Below are 19118 nucleotides of genomic sequence, written 5' to 3'. Positions count from 1 at the left end.
TCTGGCTTGCAGGGCCATGGAAAGGCAACAGGAGAAAGGGGTCAGGAGTTAGGCCGTGGGTGTGTCGCAGTGGTCACCAGGTGGATAGGAGTGAATGCTTGGAGTGGAGGTCAGGGCTGGAGAGCCACGTGGGGGATGCTGGCTGACAGAGACACAAGTCAAGGGCAAGGCTGAGACCGACCAGCTCTACAAACTGAGGACCTACCATGCTCAAGGACCTTTGCCGTGCATTCTGGAAGGACATGCAGGGACTTGACCTGAATGGCTAGGGGCCGAGAGGTGCACTGTACAAGTCCGCATGGCTCAGACTTACAGAACTAGAAAAAAAGACAGGTTATGTCAGCACAGACTGCCAGCTCTGTACTGCAGTTTTTTTTTTTTTTGTTTTTTTTTAAAGAACAAATTGAATCGACGTGTGAATGGGTCAGGGAAGGATTCCTAGACAAACTGAGTGTTGACGGAGAGGTGAGTTGGTGGGCGGAGGCGTGGCAGGCCTGGGGATGGAGGGAATTCCAAGCAGGGAGCGGCACAAGCCCAGACCCCAAAGCGGGAGGCAGCAGGCGTGTTCGGAGGATGAGGCCGGTCTGGACCGATGCTGGGGTCCGAATGGAAGAGTGGGGCAGGCCGCTGGATCCACTGGGAGGGGGCCTGGCGCGGGCGTCCCGTGGGTGCCCGCCTGCCTGCTCGGCAGGAAACCCGTGCAAGCGGGTGGCTTCTTGTCTCTGGTGCCGGCTCCTGCCTACTGGCCGCCCGGAGCAGTGGAGGGCCTGAGCTCTGCGGGAGTGTCGTGATCGAGTCCTGTTTGTCACAGGCACAGGAGGGGACAGGTGTCTTATACTGAGGAGTTCCCACTCTTGCAATGAATAACGCAAAGCCAGGTCTTCCTTCTGGAATAACTTTGGGATGTGATGAAGGTGGGCCGGAAGGGGTGACTGAGAGCAGGGAGGCCATTCAGGGTGTGGGGGTCTGTCAAGAGTCCAGGTGAGCTAGAACTGGGGCCTGAACCAGGAAGGAGGCAGCGGGGCAGCAAGGCCACAGCGGCAGGTGGGCCTGAGGAGCCTAGAAGGGAGGGGACAGAGCAGGCTGAGCCCGGGGGCCAGGCTTCTCTGGGAGGCAGCCGACCTCCCTCTCTGGAGGCGCAGGGGCCAGAGCGGAGACAGTAACAGGCCCACTCTCCTGCTGGGTCCCCGTGGCTGCAGGGGTCCGTGGCTGGTGCTTTGGATGATGACTTTAAAATACACGAATGACCGTAGATTTTGGGGCAATGGTCAACTCTGTGGCAGGAGCGGGAGGCAGGCCCTGGGAGCAGCGTGGGCTCAGAGGTGGGCATGGGGTGACAGGGACGGCAGCTCCCCTGGGCCCGGCTCTGCGGGAGAACGCATTCTCCCTCTCTGTGGCCCGAGCCGACTGCTCCTGCTGAAGGGTCCCTGGACATCACCTCTGAGGATGGAGCCAGTGTCCCCACCAGGCTGGGGGCCAGGAGCCCAGCAGGAGGGGCCACCGTCATTTCTCTCAGGGTTGGTTTATTACAAGACGGATTTATTGACTATGATACATATCACATAAGGCCTTTTCAGTTTTTACACCATTCCCATTGAGACAAGTACAATACTTTGTAGCAAATACATGATTTTAAAAAACAAAACCAAACGCAGAACACCTCAGTCAGAGATGCCTCAGCCTTAGTTGACGGCTGACCATGCACTAGCCAGGTTGGAGCCTCAAGGTACCCACGACATGTTCAAAGAAAAAGAGTCTGGAAATTAAGCAAACATTCCTACCACCACCTAGAGCGTGTCCTGGTTAAGCCCCTAAAACACAAAGAAGCAACTGTTAACTTTCTTCACATACAGTTCTCCACTTTTGCTGCGAAACAGAATTTTGGGCACGGGGCCAGACTACTAACACATTTCAATACCATTAATGATTTTTTTTCTCAGGAAACTCAAAATATTTGTTAATTCAACATATATAAAGATCATTTAACATGTGAAAATACAAGTACCAGAAAAATAAGCTGGCAGCAGCACTATTCCAAATTTTCAAACAAGTTTTATTCCCATACAGTTCAGACATTTCCTTTTTTGTAGTGTATACAGGGAACATGATTCTTTTTTATGCAAACAATAACTTATGCCCCGTCTCGATGACACCGACAGTGTGACCTCGCGGCTGCGTGGGCTGGCGGCCTGACAGCAGAGGGGCGGCCACCTCCGACCCCCAGGGGTCCGCAGGCGGGCGGCTCCCTGAGGGAAGGGTCCTTCCCATCTCAGACAGCGACACAGGCACAGCCCGGGGGACGCCCAGGCCTCGGGAGAGAATGGCCTTTCCCCGCACACCACCCCTCCCTGCTGCCGTCCCCAGCACAGTCCCAGACGGGACTTAGGTTTCTGGCACACATGACTCAGTCTGTCCTTCCACCTAAGTGCAAAAGAGTGGCTTGAACCTGCCAAGCGATAGGAGCGAGGGCGACGGCCCCGTCTGCAGAATGAGTGTCGTGCCTGTCCCCGGAGACAAGGCAAAGGCTTTGCCCTTTGGGCCCGTTCCGTTCCCATGTCCCATGGCATGCCACGCCCTTGACTCACAAGGTCTGTGGAGCACAGGAAGCTGGTCCCCAGCAACACGCCCGAGTCCCAGCATTGCCTCCTCTGGGAAGCGCAGTGGCCGGCTGAACAGAGCCCTCAGAGCCTGGGGCCGACACTTCCCAGCCACTGCCCACGACTTCTTCTTCTAGTGCAGTGGTCCCCACCTTTGTGGCACCTGGGACCGGTGTTCCCATGAGAATCTAATGCTTGCTGATGCGAGGGGGAGCTGAGGCGGCGGTGCTGGGGGCGGCCACCTCCGACCCCCAGCAGATGTCGATTCACTCACCTGGCTGCCATCGCCTCCTACTGGGCGGCCCGGTTCCTACCAGGACACAGACTAGTACTGGTCCGCGGTTTGGGGGTTGGGGACCCCTGCTCTAGCAGACCCCCAAAGCAGTATTCTCACGGGAGAAGAATGGGGTGCAGATGACGTCAGATCACTAACGCTGCAGTTCGTCAAGTCTCAGGGTCGAGGCTGGGACACCCGTAGCCTGGGGGACGTCTGTCCAGCCCCCACGCACCAGGAGCCGGGCACAGGGAGAGGGGAAGGCACACGCTCCTGAGCCCTCTGGGCTGCATGCTGCTGGAAGTCACCCGCGGCAGGCTTCCTGTCACGCAGGGAGAGCACGGCAGCAGCGGGTGCGGGGCTCAGACAGCGCCACCCAGCTCGCCCCACGCCCCTCACGTCAGGATGCTGTGACGCCGGCGCCTGGCATGGCCAGGGGTCCAGGGCGACCCCGCGAGCCCCCCCAGCCCCCACGGCACAGGGCCAGGGCCGCAAGGCGGGACTGGCCTCTGCGCACAGCCAACGGCTGTCGTGGCACCTACTGTCTCGTGGACAGACCGCCAGACGGGGGTGAGCACCAGCGGCCTTGGTCTGCCGGCCCTCTGGCTGCGGCCAGCCTGTGCGCACCACCCTCCCAGCTCCGTGGGGAGCTGTGCGGAGCGTGTTTAAGGCAGCTTCCCACGCAAGCCCCAGCTCTTTGTAGCCCTCCACCCACGCACCCACTTAGTCTGGACTCTGGCCCCCGAGTGGAAGTGGACACCCAGGGCCCAGCACTACTCAGAATGACCAAGACACGTCCCCTGGCCTGGGCCAGCCAACAGCGGCAGTGGAGTCCGTGAGTAAGCAAAGGAATTGAGAGGCACCCCGAAGCCACCTGCCCACTGTGGCTCCAGCGGGATGGGAGCTGCTGGTCCCCGCCTGCACCTCAAAAACCTTGGTAGGACCTGGGAAAGTGAAGGGATCCCACGGCTGCTCGAGCTGGCCACCAGGGTGCGCTGCGGGACTGGCGGCGACCTGCGTCTGGGGGCAGGACGCTGACGCCGAGCACTGCTGCTGTGCCCCACCCCCCACGAAAAACCCCCTGCCGCGCGCGCGTCTGTGCAGTCCCGGGGTGGGGTGCCATGGGAAGGCAGGCCTGCGGGGGCTTCTGAGCTCCTGGTGCGGAGCCCAGGCTGCACGTGGTGTGGGGGCTGCGGAGAGGCCAGTCGCCACCGAGGGGGTGGCAGTGCAGCCTGTGCAGCGGGAGGGAGCTGGGCTCCTGCTATGTCAGGTCACACCAGGGACGGTGGCCCCAGGTCACCCCATGGCGTCAACTCAAACCCAATGCTAGGTGAGAATGAAGGACAAATTAATTCAGCGGGGGCAACTTCCTCTCTTGCCTGGAGGTCTGCCAAGCTCTGTCAAAACTGAACAAGAACGTCACCCTCCAGCCCACCCTGACCTACACCATCAGGCACAGCTCCACCAGAGAAACACCCGTCACCCAACGTTTACATAAATGGTCATGTACTTCAGGTGTGTTTTTTGACTTGGGTTCCTGAAGAGGAGGGTAAAACTTGCAGGGATAATTTAGTTTTCCCAAGCACCTTATTTTGCCATATGAGAACTAGGAATGGGGAGGACCCAGCTTAACCAGAGGAAGAAGCCCGTGAGCCAAGGGTTACCCCGCTCTCCACGGCCAGCCGGAAGCATCTGGGGCCAGGGGTACCTGGATAGTTCTCGGGGGCATCTCTTAATTTGTCAGGGCACCCAGATGAGGTGACCAGGGCATCCTTGAACACACCCCAGGTGCTACTTCTTAAAGTGCAGAGACCCAGAGGACAGTGTGGTGGGAGGGCCCTCCACCCCACACCCTGTGCCCTGGGCACCTTAGTGTCAGGCTTCTCCACGGCAGAGGCCACAGCCCAGCCACCAGGGGTTGGGGGCTTGGGAAGGGTTCTCCCAGGGGCCCGTGGAAAGGCCAGAAAGCTGAGGGGAGGCCATTTCTCAGAAAGGGCAGGCAAGGCCACAGGAGGGGGTGGTGGTGGGACAGGCAGGTGTTGTGACTCCGGTGACCTCTGGGGTCTCCCGGCCTGGGAAGCATGAAGGATGCCCCTGTGGGCACCAGCAGGCCACAGTGCTTCCGTTCCCCACGCTGCCCTCTCCCCACACACACCCTGCTGGTAGCACTCTGCCCCAGAATGAACGATTCCGCGTCGACACCTAGCACACTCAACGAAACCCCAGTCCACCCTGAGCTGCCCCCGCCCCCAGTGCCCCCATGGCCTGCAGTGCTCCAGGGCAGACAGGTCCCAGGCTGGTCCCGAGCTCCTCCCACCAAGGCTCAGACCATCTCTTCTTGGGGAATGCGGACCTGATAACAGGATGTCAGTGGGACCCCCAACTGGTTCTCAGGCAGCCGCCCCCCGGGCATCCTTGATTTGCTGTCACAAATATCGGGGCCCCTGCGCACCCGTCTGCCTCTGAGAGGTGGGAGAGCGGCGTCTCGAGGTCTGTAGTTTCTTCCTTGTTGTTTTTCTAAGTTATTGGACAGGTTTTCTTACTTTTCTTCCAGTGTTCCTCTGTCCTGAAGGGAACTGTCCCCAAAGCCTGAGCAGCGGACGGGGCGCATGGGGGCTGGAGGGACGAGTCACTCTCTCTCGGTCCAGGCACAAAGCTCCCTCCCTGTTCTGAGTGGCCGGGCAGACGCCCTCGGCACTGTACCTTGGGGCGGCAGCGCCATGGCCTGTGTTCCCCAGGAGACTGCTGGACAGGCTCCCAGCCGATGGGGGTGGGGCACAGATGTGGAAGGTAGGGAGACAGACGAGCCAGATGGAAGTGTCTCCTTGGGGGTTGCCAGGGGTGGCCCCAATTGGAACCACCTCCTACCCCTGGCAAAGGCCAGGGCTCTGTCAGGCAGTGGGTGGCGTCGCAGCTGGTGTGCGTGGGCAGGCGGTCCCAGAGCAGCGAGCGTGTGGACGGCCACCAGGGCCGCTGCCTGGCCCGTCAGTCCTCGAAAGGGTCCGTGTCCAAGGGCAGGGCCCCCGGCCGCTGCCTGCAGTCAGCCCCAGGTCTGCAGCGCTGGGCTTGGGCGCCGCTGGCCCAGCCTGTGGCGGACACTGGCTGGGGCTGCAGCTGAGATCTTGAGAAGGCGACAGAGAGCGAGTGGACAGCCTCCCCACCCTGCCCCAGCGGACCTGGCTGTGTTCAAGACCAAGCGCCACCCCGTCAGAGAGAAAATCGAGCCTCTTTTCGCCCCGGGCCTTGGTGACTCACAGCGTGTGCTCGGCCTGGAGCTGGGAGGGGAGCAGCGGCTGCATCGGGGACTGAGGGGTGGGTGGGGGCGACTGTGGGGGCGATGGCTGGCCGGTGACTGGTGTGGAGGTCAGGAAGGGCACGGTGGAGGCCACGGCGCAGGGGGAGCTGGGCGTGGCGCCGGGGGGCTCGCTGATGGGCCGGTTGTAGAAGAAGAAGGGGCACTGCTGGATGAACAGCTCGATGATTGTCTGGTAGGTGCGCGTGGCCGTGAGCGCGTCCATGGTGCTGAAGTCTGGCCGCATCAGCGTGGGCCAGAAGCAGATGGACAGGTTCTCACTGGTCATGAGGTTCACCTTGTTGTTGTGGCTGACTCTGTGGGCGACACCAAACGCAGGGTCAGAGCTCCTTGGGACAGTGAGCCCTGGTCGAGGCTCCATGCCGTGCCCTGTCCCATGTATGTGCTCACGGTCACTGTCACCCTGGCTGCTCTCCCTGGCTGCCCAGTTGAAGCCTGAGACAGAAAAGGCCCAAGCAGCTCTCTGTGCCCTGTCATCTGCTCCCATGTCCCCACGTAGCAAACCCCCAAGGAGTGGCTCTGAGGCCCTGGCTCATGGGAGGCCCCTACAAGCCCTGGAGGCGGACGGACTGTCTTAGGGACTCTCACTGGGATCACCATTGTGGCTGACAAGGCTCTCGCTGTGCCAGGACAGGGAGTATGAGTGTCCCAAGCAGAGCCCTGGGAAGCACTTCAGCAAGAGGAAGGCAGGCCTGTTCTGCTCACAGGCCTCCCCATCACAGCCCAGCCCTGCTCCCTGATGGGGTTTCCATTCTCGGCGCCCACTCTTGGCGAGGTGTCTGTCACATCCCGGGGAAACAAGAATACTGGAGAGAGGGACCTGGCCTGCTCAAGGCCATATGGGCCTCCCTCAAAGCTGGGGCAGACACCGGAGGATGAGCCAGGTGTGGCCTGCTGAGGCAGGGGGCCAGCAGCCCCTGGCAGGCCAAGGACGGAGCCCTGCCCAGCCTCACCGAGCTAACTGGCCTCTGGGGGAGGGAGAGCAAATGGCAAGCCCCGGGACGTACTTGTTCAGGTGAGAGATGACATATTTGAAGACTTCATGGTTTTCCTTTGGAAATTTCTTGAGTACTTCCTTAAGGGCATGCAACTTCTGCTCTCGGTCATTGATTTCTGAGAAAAGAAAAAACCAGACTTTCATGGTCACTGCCTGTGGGTGTTCTGGGGCTCAAAGCAGATATGGGTCCCGGGCAGCTGGTGAGACTAGTGGCTGGCGGCCGCCTAGCAGTGCTGCTGGACCTTCTCGGAGAACAGCCCTGGGCTTTAGACAGAGCCTATGCCCAGGGGTGCACACCTGGCAGTGGCATGGGAGCAGAGCCCAAGCCTACCTCGGTCCCAGGGGCCCACTGAAGGGGAACGCTGTGTGCCAGGGGCTTCCTGGCCCCCACCACCAAAACTCAAGGGTCCAAAGAGACTCCATCATAAAGAACACCATTCTGTGCTCGTCCGGTTGCCCCTGGAGACAGACATCTCCTCGTGGAAAGCCTGCCTGCTTCCTGGCCAGACGGGTGAGCGATGCCACCCACCCACGCCGACAGACTGCCTAGGGAGGGAGTCTGTCACAAGACCAGGCTCTGTCCTTCTCCTGGAGCCACCGGGACCCTCCTCACATCTCTCTGTTGGAGGAGGGTTGTCACACAGTCCATGAAAGCACACAGCTGCGCTTTGCCCTCCACAGAGCCCTGATGTCCTGGGAGGGGAAAACGAGCCGACCCCAGCGAAGCGCGTGACCTGCACCAAGCCTGCTGCTGGCCGTTCCCACGACCCACGCGGCACAGGCTGCTGTTGCCCCACTTCACGTGTGAGGCCTGCAGAGGGGACAGAGACTGAGCGTTTGACCGCTGTGCTCCCGGGGGTCCCGGACTCCTCCCGAGTGGGCCCGGTCCATCCTGGCAGGGAGGGCCAGTGGGGGCGAGGCAGCGGACCTGGTCCAGAGCCCATGTGGAGCCTGGTGGCCGACAGGTTTCCGAGTGTGGGGAGGCTCCCTCCAGGGCTGAGGGGCTCAGGAACACAAGAGCAGGGCCATCCCGTGGAGGGACAGCAGCTAACCCACCACTGAGGGCTGTGGGGCTGGGTGGACGGGCTCCGCTAAGAAATGCGATGCTAACTGGTTTGGGGTCACAGGCCCCTTTGGGATGGAGGAAAGCGCTGGGCCTTCTCCCCACAAAGAAGACATGTGCAAGCATGCCTACGATTCCTGGGGGTCTGCAGACTCCCCAGACCCACATATTCTTTAGGAAGCCTGTGGCTTCTGAGTCAGGAACCTCTGTAGCTGGCGCTGAACCCAGAGAGCGACCGTCTGGGGGAGCACGTGAGGAACCTGGTGCGGTGGGGGCGGGCCTGGCAGGGCGGAAGCACCGCGTGGTGGTCCTGGGTACGAATCCTGTCTCTGACACACGCCAGCTGTGTGACTTTGAGGAAGTGACACGTCTGAGTGTCAACCTCCTTATCTGTAAAAGGGGCTGATGACGGTGCCCCCTGACTCAGTGACAGCCCCCCGTGAAGAACCTGGATGCTAGTCCATCCGTCAGTCTGTCAGAGACCCTCGCGGCAAAGACGGGCGGGGACGCAGGCGAGACCTCACAGGCGGGCGGCGGTGCGGTGAAGCTGCACGGACTTCGCGACTTGATGAAAAGTGTTTTGGAAATGTTGGTCTGTTAGAAAACGACTAAAGAAACCCACAGGAACTCGCTATGCGGGGCCCCTGCTGACAGGAGCAAGATCTCTCTGAACCTAGGATTTAAGGGCTCAACCTCAAGGGTAAACTCTCTTTCTGGCCTTGAGTTTCAAAATCCTTTCCTGTTAAGTTTCAAGAAAATGTTTACTTATGAGAAGCAGGGTGCTCTGGGAGGATGAGCGGGGAACCGAGGAGCAGGAGCAGCACGTGTGGGGCTCTAGCCCTTCCAGGTGTGACATGGCTCAGGCCTCTCCCGCAGCCCATGTGACAGACACAGCTGTGTTTGCTTTCACTGGGCCCTCGATAGCAGCGCCTTCACCTGAGTCTCAGCCTCCCATCTGACCGGGGGCAGGAAGCGGGGCTGGCAAGGCCACGTCTGCCGCCGGGACGCCCCCTCCCTCCTGTCTGCTGGGCAGCCAGCAGCACCGCTTCTCTCCCCCTCGGGGGCGGGGCACGCTGGGCTTCCAGAGTCTGCCTCGATGGTAATTCGCGACCAGCCCCAGGACGCCGGTCTCCTTCTGGACATGGCGAGGTGCCTGCAGGACCGAGGTGGCCCCCGTCCCTTTCCTCCTCCCGCTAGCTGTGTGGTGCAGGCACTCGCGAGCATTGAGCATCTAGTGTGTGGCGGGAGGAGGCGGCCATCGAGAAGGGCGACAGGAAGTCACCCAGTACGAGGCGAGGCCCACCTTGCTGACAGCCTTCTGACTACGAACCCTCGCCAGTGCCGAGGGGCCTCCTCATGGTGGTCGCCTCCAGGGAGGCTGGCATGTCCGCAGGAGGCCTCAGCTGCTATTTGTGCAGGTCTCAGCACTGCAAGAGAAGGTGTGGCTGGGTCTGCCCCACGTGCTGGCCGAGAAAACCCGCTCAACAGGCAACGCTGAGGGTGCAGGTGCGGGGGGAGGGGTGGGCAGCCATGCCCTGCTCCCCATCCAGCACACCTGCTCTGCATCGCCTGCCCCCCACCAGGCTGCAGACCCCTCTCCAACATTAACAATCCTCTCTGAAATAGGGGGAGGTCTTTAGAGGGATTTGGCCTCCCCAGCTAACGTGCCATATTTCAAAATTAGACAGCAAGATAGTTCAGGAAAGGTATTTTCCGGCCAGTTGAGCTGAGATGGAGTCTGGACATGGGCCAGGCAATTTAGAACTGAGACCCCAATAGCTCAGGAGGAAGAAGAAGAGACAGCCAGAGGCCACCGGGGACCTTAGGGACTAGCTGTCTGTATCTCTTATGGTATACACAGATAAACCAAAGCACAAAGAAGTAAAATTACTGGTCCAAGGTCACACAAATCAGTGCCAGGAATGCTGAACCCAAATGTGCCTCTCACCCTGACTGTGGCACTGCGGCTAGCTCTAGACCCAGGATGCTGACCAGACTGCAGGCTCAGATCTGCTGCCACCCAACTCGGGACCTACAGGCAAACCTTGGATGGCCTTTGACCAGCTGGCACACCTGCACCACCAAAAAGGGACAACGCCCGGCTTCGGGCCACACCCCGCAGTGAGGCATGCGGCTCGCCCGGTGCAACCCCTCAGGTGGGGAGTAACTCCAAGGCCGAGGCTGGAAGATGCTGGGTGTCCTTTTCCTGAAGGCGCGACCTTGCATATCCTGATCAAGGTCTCCTACCCACCAGCCCGGGGCAGGGCCTGTGCATCTGTCCGCCCCACACAGGGCCTGACACGTGCTAGGAAGTGAGGAACACCCTCGTGACCTCCAGAAACTATCTGTGCAGACAAGAAGCAAGATCCCAGAACGGGCGATATCACAAGGCAGCATGTGAACCAGGGTCCAGCGAGCAGCAAGGCGGGTCTGTCTGATGACACGCAAGTCCATCATGCAGCACCACTGGCCCTAAGCCGTCTCATCGGTAAATGGGGTGGTGAGACGGAAAGCGAGTATCCTCGGCCACTGGGGTCACATGCCCCCCCCCCCCCACCTGCAACAACCTGATGAAGCTCCCAGCCTTCTCTATGAACTCCAATGCGCATGTGAACTTGCGGGCAGAGCTACGGGCTAAGGGGACCCTGGAGCCCAAGGTCCTCAGCTCAGACCCTCTGGGCTGAGACGCAGTCAGCTCCAGGACACTTCTAGCACGGAAGACACAGGACAGGGCCCGCGGGGCCTGGGTGGACGGGAGGGATTCCAGGCGGGGGCGGTGGGGTGCTGTGAGAGGAAGAGACATGGGGTGAGAGGGCGGGAGGGAACGGGGAAGTCTGAACTCTTCTCTGCCTCCCGAAACCCTGGTGCTTCCCGAGGCCAGTGCCCAGGTGCCACCTCTTCCATGAAGCCCTCTCCTCCATCCTCAGTGCATTTTCTGCACTTGGGGCTCAGCTTGTGTCGATCTGTCTGGCAGCTCACGTGTGCACCGGGTAGGGCAGGGACAGTGTCTCAGCACAGAAGGTCAGGCCCCAGCTTGCCACTCCCCAGAGGTATGCTGTTACTCATTTCTGAATCTCCCACACGTTACCTTGAATGTGGTAGTAAGATAATTGGTGAATAATCATAAAAACCTATTTTGTGGGCACATTTTTCAAGACTGTTCAATATTGTGAAACTCTGAAGCTAACAAAACCATTTGACAGTGACCTTGGTATTTGTTGTGATGGGATGTGAAGCCATTTTCGAGCCCTAAACACAGACACAACTGCACTTGGGCAGTGAGTGAAATGAGCTGGTCGAGTTGATGTTACCATGGAAACCCGGCAAGGCTGAAACAGCTGCTTTTGGGCTGGAGAACCTTTGTTCCACAAGGTCTCTTAACACTAACTTTGGCACCGCCTGCCTGGCCGGCATCTCCTCACTCAGCCGCTGTGGCTGAGGCACCAGGTCCGGGAGATACACTCCCCACGCCAGGGTCCAGACTGGGAGCTCCAGCTGACTAGCCTGGGGCACAGGAAACAACAATGGGAAGAGGAAGCGGAAAATCCCCACCCTTTTCCAGGCTTCAGTAGCAGCAAGAAGCTCCCTTCCTCAGCACTGGAGGCCGGCGGAAGCTGCTGCAGGCAGGGCAGCCTGTTCCCTATCAGTAACACCTCCTTTTCCTGCCCCCCATACCCATCCAAAGATGAAAAGATGCCATGTCAGCAATTCCCGCAGAAACAATGGGGTTTTGGAGGGTGCCAGGCCTCTACAAGCCTCTAGATGGCGCCAAGTCAAGACAAATGCTGACAGGAATCCCCCAGCTCCCAGCAAGCTGGGAACTGGCCCACACCTCCTCTTCCTGACTTGCACCCAGGGACAAGCGCAGGTGGAGAGAAAGCTGGCTCTGGATGGAGGTTTCCTCCGTGTTTCACATCTGGGCCGGCCTAGAGCCAGCTGGAGAAGTGACTGGGAGGACCTCTACCTCCACTGCAGGATCGGAGGAGATGCCGGAGCCTGTGCACACCCCGTGCCCACCCTGATCGCTTATGGAGAAAGCCTGACTCCGGCCCTGAGAAGGCGCTGGGGAAGGAGGCCGCGCGAGGCAGTCCAGGCTGTCCCAGCACCTGTGCTCCTGCTGCCTCCCCTGGGCCCGATAAGATCAGGGCTGTGAACAGTTTTAACCCCAAGACTGTGTGGGTTAAATAAGGGTTAAATAAGGTGAAAGGGCCCTCAGGGTGAGGGGACAAACAGTTGGGAAGGGCTGCCATGGCCCCCCCCACACACACATGGGGGGAGCGGCTTTGTCAGTGCCTCTCCCCCTGAAGCCACTGAGAGTGTGACTGACGCAGGCCTGGAAGCCCTGCTGGCCTGTGTGTGACCTCACAACGCCATCGGTCCAGTGAGTGAACTGTGTCTGCTCGGAGCTCCCTCTTTTGAGTTGGGGAGTGAGGAGATGAGACTAATGTCCTGGGGTCCAAGGAACACGCCTAACTTCCCTCTTCCCCACCCCCTGTTGCTGGCAAAGGTACTCCCTCCCTTCTGCGGTGGCCTTTGGCTTCAAAACGCAGAGAGCGCCGCATTGTCCTGGGGCTCTGAGCGCTCCGGCCCCTCCGCCTGGTGGGAAGGCCCCGGCGGGCGGGACGGCATGCAAAGGTGCCTCTTAAAATCAGAGGAGCTAACTTGCTGCAGCCCCAAGTGGCATCTAGTCAGGACCACTCCAGAGACTGGCTTCCTCAGAGGCCGGGCCGGAGCACAGGGCGGGGGGAGAAGGCATGGCTGCTGCTCACGGCCTCGCCTCTGGACCTTTCCCAGTCTCGCTTCATACACAGGAGGAGGGACAGTGACGTAGGAGCTAAGGATCAGGGAGGTGACACTGTGTGCAGAGGGGCAGGGATCAGACCTGGCTTGACAACCACGTGGGTTCTTAAACTGTGGGGTGTGGGGGAAGTTGCGACTCTCTTGCTCTAACCCTCCAAGGCACCTGTGGTCTGCACCGCTGTGAGCCTCACTTGGGGTCCCTTGGTGTCATCCTGTCAGTCCCCTTTCCTTATGGCCTTCAAATCTCAGCTCCAGGAGCCAGAGCAGCCACCCTGAGGGCAGGGCCTGTCCCCGTGGTGCTGCCCCCCTCCACGCCCCAACATGGAGTGGTCGGAGGCACGCGCCAGGCAGGGGCGCCCCACTCACTGTGAGCCTCCACCAGGTCGGTCTGCATGCTGTACGGGACCAGGGGGTCGGGCAGTTCCGAGAAAAAGCTCTTCATGGCCCCAGCCACCGTGTTCACTGTGAAGTCCTTCTCTGCCAGGTCCAGGTTGTGGTCTGAAAGGGAGTTAGTTGGGAGAGTGAGGATCTGAGGACCCTGAGCTGGCAGAGGCGAAGGCGAACCCAGTGCTGGGGGCGTCGCAGAAACCCCGAGGACCTTGGGAGGCAGTCCAGGGCTGGCCTGGAGCCTGGGCAGGGACTCAGGATTACCACAGACCAGACAGGAGGTGGCACCTCTGGGAGCTGCTCACAGACAAAGGCCAACACCCAGCACCTCCCTCAAGGTCCCCCTGTGGGCAAGGGAGCTGCACCCCACAGTCTGTGCCATCTGGCTCCCTGTGGCTGCCTGGGGGTGTTGCTACCTTTTCTCTACACGCCTCCCCTCAGGGAAAAAAGGAGGCTTTCCTAAAAGGCCAGTTCACTTTTCACGGTGGGTTATAGCCGGGGTCCCCAACCCCCAGGCTGTGGACCGGGCCACACAGCAAGAGGTGAGTGGTGAGCGAGCAGAGCTTCATCTATTTGCAGCCGCTCCCCAGCACCAGCATCACCGCCTCAGCTCCATCTCAGATCCTCAGGCATTTGATTCTCATAGGAGCACCGGTCTCTGGTGCCTCAAAGGTTGGGGGACTGCTGGGTTACAGTCATGTTATCAACAATCTTGACTGCTGCCTCCATCACTGTCCCTTCTGGTGGTAGGACAAAGAGATTTGTTTTCTCCTTCTGGCCCCTCCCACCTTACGATGCCACTGACCTGTTTTTAACTTTTCTTTTCAGACTCACTGCATTCCCAATTGGTAAGGATCACCCGCTGGCCATCAGCGGTTCCCACTGTGGGGGCACACCCTGTGATACAGAATCTTGCACACACACAAGTGCGCACCTAACTGTGTGGTTGCACCCTTGCTGTGACCTCAGGCTTCCTATCCTGCAAGATGAACAGGTGTCTCCCTTTCCTCGTGTGTCACCTCTTCCTACTGCCGGCGAGCGGAGACTGACCGTGCAGAGTCCGATGGCCCCTGGGTGCGCGGGCAGTGTCTGCTCCTGGCTGCGCACGGGCTGCCTGGCTCGGTCTCCGCAGGCCCAGCCATACGCTGAGTCGGACTCTACTTTGACCCTGAGCCTCTTGTGCTCTCTGGCCAGTGACATCTGAGAACTTGATGGCTTTGGCCCCTTTGCTCCTGGTCGGGGTGTGGGCCTCTCGTCCCGCAGGCACTCAGTTTCAGGCAGACTTAGGATGACAACAATTGGTCTCTCAGAGGTGACCTCGCTTAGGGCACGAGGGTCCCTGCCAAGAGTGAGTCTGACAAGAGCGCAGCACTGGGCGTCTGGGTCCCAGGCTCAGTGGATCCCAAAGGCTCCCTCGCCTTCTTGTGCAGGGACTTTGTGAGCGGACACACCTGGGGCCCCGGCAAGACAGGACTGTCTCTTAAGCCAACTTTTCGAGCACGTGCCTGCAACCACCTGTGTGGCTCGGTCCCAGAGACGCGAGGCCCTCGAGCAGTGAGTGAGGCACGTGCCAAGGTGATGTGAGTGGTGTCTGTGGGTGGTGAGAGGAGAGCAGCCACCAGCGCGGGCTTGGCAGGGCGCTGCTGTCGTTTGCTAACGGCCTGGCTCCCTCTCCTCTGTGGAGGTGTGACAAGGGGCCAAGTATTTTCTCTTTCTCAGTAACCGAGCTGGCACCTCTTGCTCTGGGGTCATGTGCGGCAGGAGGGCTTCAGACCCCCGCAGGGCCAGGCGGCAGCTCCCCAGAGGGGCTCCCCTGGCAGCCTCACCTTGATCAAACTGCCGCTGCAGGCTCTCCATCTCCGACTTGTTCCCGCTGACCCGGTAGATGCCTTCGGTGCTCAGTCCTGCCGAGATACAAGCAGGCATCTTTAGGGGTGGGGTGTGGGGAGCAGAGAATGAGGATGGGGGAGGGGCCACAAGGCGCCCACTGCACTGCGAGACATGGAAGGGACCAAGCACTCCCGACTTTCCATGGTGCCTCAACCCGCTTCCTCCATCCTTTTTCATGTAAAAACTTAAAACCACGCCTTTTTTTTTTTTGGTAAAAATTACACTAATAAAGAAGTACATCAGCCAAAGATAACTTCTGGTGCACATTCTGAAGTACACTCTTGAATTTTAATTTTTTTTTAACAAAATGGAGATAATACTAGTTTTTAACCCACCCTTTTCACTTACAAAATATGTTGTGAACTTATTCTAATTGTTTAATATTCTTAATCCGTTATATGATTTTAAAGACATCAAAGTTTACAATAACTTCAAATATAGTCATAAGGTTAATCATTTAGGTTTCTCCAAATTCCCACTACAAAGAATTGTTTCTTCGGGTAGCTAGTAAGTTGAACAGATTCTTGGCAGTGTGTATCTTTGTTGAATTTCCTATTCACGCTCTTGTTCATTTTCCTGCAGGAGTGGTTCTCATTTTGTACTTCAAAGAGGCCTTAGAATATTAAGGAGGTAAGTACGTTGATGTCATCAACATTTACATTTTCCCATTTCCCCCCCTTTTGTTATCTGTCTTCTACTTTGGTGTATTAAATTTTTTAAAGTACTTAATTAAAATAGATTTTCAAGACATCATTTTCTTTACATCTTTGTTTTTATGCTTAGAACAAATTTTCCCATTCTCAGATCAGATAGTCTCCATTTCTTCCTTCTTGTTCTTTTTTTCTTTCTTTCTTTTTTTTTTTTTAACATTTCACACCGTGATCCTCCTGGAACTTATTTGGTGTATCGTCTGAGGTAACGGGAAAAAACGACGCCAGCATTCAGCTGAACAACACCTGAGAAGGTGAAGTGCGGAGTGGGAGGTGGACCACCCTGCCTCACCCTCGGGGGCAGAGGACACCCCACTCTGCGTGGAGGGGCCTTGAGGAGCACCGTCCGCCGACTCTGCTCCCCCCAGGGACGGGAAGTCCCCCGTTGCCCCCAGATCAGTCTAATGGACAGTGCAATCCCTGCGAATGCTCAGGGGGGCGGGGGGGGGACATCGCGACCAGTGCGACCCTGGTGCCCTCTGATGGTGGGTTGTGCAGTGCCGGCTGGCTGCAGGGGCGCTGACTGTCAGAAGGCGGGGTGGGCAGCGGGTGTGTGTGTGTGTGTGTGTGTGTGTGAACACCGGGCCCCCCACGTTCGTCATCGCTGTAATTGCCGCCCCTGGAGAGGCGCCCATCGGGTGAGATAAAGCGGTCTCCCGCCTGCTTTGGGGCCCAGATGAGGAGCAAGTGTACCCTGAAGAACACCGTAGCAAAAGTCATCAGCTCCCTGTCTTAAAAGCTGTTAACCGCACACAGGCATCTCACCCCAGAGGAAAGGGGTTTAATGCACTGGCCCCAAGGACACCCTGACGAAGGAGCTGCCATCGCTGCACGCGCGAGAAGTGGTGATGCTTCCCTGGACACGCCCTGCTCAGTGGTGACCGTCCCCACACCCTCCCTCTGGGAGCTGACACTTCCCTGTGCTGTGCACGAAGTCAGCTGCTGTCCTGTGTCCATCTGCCGCTCACTCATTCATTAAGAATGACGATGCCACAGAATCTCCCCCACCCCCGTGGTAGGGGCTACTGCCTGCAGAGAACACAGATGTGAAAGCGAGGTTCAGAAAGGTGACGTCCTCAGCCCAAACCACACGGCAGTGGGGTGGCCGACTCCCTGGGCTCTTCACGCTCCCCTGCCTGCACTCTGTCCCAGGGAGCCTGACATCCCCGCGGCAGGCTGCAGCCCAGACCATGGCCGCTTCCTGCAGATGACACACTGCACAAGCGCCATTCGCTGGCCTTCAGCACTGAGTGGCTTCAGGTGGGGGCGGGGGGCACATCCCCTGCTGCTGTCAACCCCGAAGGCCGGAAATCAGGGACGGATCCCGCTAGTAGTCTTACAGCGGTCTCTTTTCTCAGTGCCTTTTCTAAACTGTCATCAGACATATTTACTACCCATTTCACATGTCAGGTAACACTCATCACACACTTACATAGCAGACCGTCCGCATTCGGGCCAGCCCTGGGTGTCAGTGGGCTCGAGCCTTCCACCCCCAACTTTCTGCGCACTCTTCCCTTCACCCTGCAGCCTTCTCTCCAACCCCAGGACACACCCGCCCCTAGTTCCCTAGCCCTAGTGTGGCGGGCACTTGCTCAGCTGCAGGCCCGGCAGCCTTGGGTCATCCCACCACCGCCCTGCCGACCTCAGCTGACACAGGGTTCCTCCGCACCGTCTCCTAATGACCACCTGCCCAGGCATCACGGGTAGAAAACAAAGCGCAAATTAGCTACCTGGAAATTATGGGAGGTGTGGGCCTGCTGCAACCTCACTAGATACACAATCACAGAAAGGAAAGCATTTGAAAGTGCAAGGCCAGCTCCACAGCATCCATTAATCACCAGCTGCGTACTTCCTGTCATCTGGATGCATGTTTACGAAACCCCATTTTAAAACAACCACCCTACTGCCGCCCTGTGCCACGCCACGGCACAGCCTGGGAGAGGGGACCGTCTGCCCAGTCAGGATGGTTAGACATCGAGTAAATGAGATAAAGGCTTAGAGCAGACTGCAAACACCCTGGAGGCTGTTAGTGAAATAGAGGGCTGCTGATGCAGGGGAGGATAGGGTGACACAGGACGCCTGGCAGCACCAGCAACTTGCCAGGGAGCCCCGGACCAGTGCAGAAAGGGCTGGGGCCCTGGGGCAGAGACGCTAGATTCCAAGGGGTGTGCATCCCAGGACCCACGGGCATACACGGGACACCCATGGGTGACTAGCCCACGCCTTACCAACAGATTCCTGACCCGGATGTCTACTCCGTGCCCATAGGCCCACCCAGGAAAGCCTCACCCTAAACTCTGAGACGTCTCCACACACCAGAGGTCGCCAAAGACCCATTACCAAGCAGAGTTTTGGTGAGAGACTTTTTTTTTTCTTTCCTTTTTAAAAAAAGAAGCCATACAGGTTTCAAATACCTACTACATTTTATGTTTAAGTTAACCTCTGGAAACAGAACAAGAGGAAGTTTGGAATGGCCAAGACCACTATCTTCAAACATCTGCACAACTGTTATGCAGAACGGTCTTGTTCCAATGGCTTGAGAGAATAGAGAGCTCAGGTGAAGAATTTACAGGAAGGCAAATACTCTCTAGACAGCTAAAATAACTACGGACAGCTCCACCTGTCCTTCACTGGAATAGGCCAGAACTTTCAAACGACGTCCTCAGAGAGCCCTCTGTGTGAGATGCCATTTAAAAGATTAATACCTGGTCCAGGACGCAAGCTAACAACAACAAGCCACTCACTGAACGCTCAGCTCACTATGTGTGAGACACACAATGCTAAGTGCTTACCACACGTTTCGTGTTCATCCTGCAAATCTTGGGAGCCCCTGCAAATCTTGGAGCTCTGGCCCCAGTGGAGAGACAGGGATGCAGAGGCCCAGGAGGAAGGCCGCACGTGGGAGGGGCCATCTGAATGCCACCTGATGCCATGGCTACCTCCTTTCACCTCTGTGCTCTAACCTGGTTCTCCGGGTGTGTGGGCCTGGACCACCGGGGGTGAGGGCGGGGTAGGGAGGCTACAACACAGGCCCCAGGGCTGCACCTCAAGTTCCCGGTCCTGCCCGGCTGGCAGGGCCCGATTCCC

At 58.5% G+C, this 19118-nt stretch overlaps 1 protein-coding gene across 1 annotated transcript in view; it reads right to left on the bottom strand.

Moving 5' to 3' along the window:
* Positions 1 to 1518: 1518 nt before the first annotated feature.
* Positions 1519 to 19118, bottom strand: part of ARHGAP35 (Rho GTPase activating protein 35) — a 107757-nt gene continuing 90157 nt past the window's right edge. Inside the window, exons 4-7 of the mRNA XM_016155357.2 lie at positions 15258 to 15335; positions 13411 to 13542; positions 7192 to 7297; positions 1519 to 6480 (exon numbers count right to left, since the gene is read on the bottom strand). Coding sequence (XP_016010843.1) covers positions 6123 to 6480; positions 7192 to 7297; positions 13411 to 13542; positions 15258 to 15335 — 674 coding nt within the window. The 3' untranslated portion in view covers positions 1519 to 6122. The remainder of the gene's footprint in view (positions 6481 to 7191; positions 7298 to 13410; positions 13543 to 15257; positions 15336 to 19118) is intronic.

This window comes from Rousettus aegyptiacus, unplaced genomic scaffold (assembly GCF_014176215.1).
Source record: "Rousettus aegyptiacus isolate mRouAeg1 unplaced genomic scaffold, mRouAeg1.p scaffold_m13_p_14, whole genome shotgun sequence".
NCBI classification, from domain to species: Eukaryota; Metazoa; Chordata; class Mammalia; order Chiroptera; family Pteropodidae; genus Rousettus; species Rousettus aegyptiacus.
This window is presented reverse-complemented; position numbering and strand designations above follow the sequence as displayed.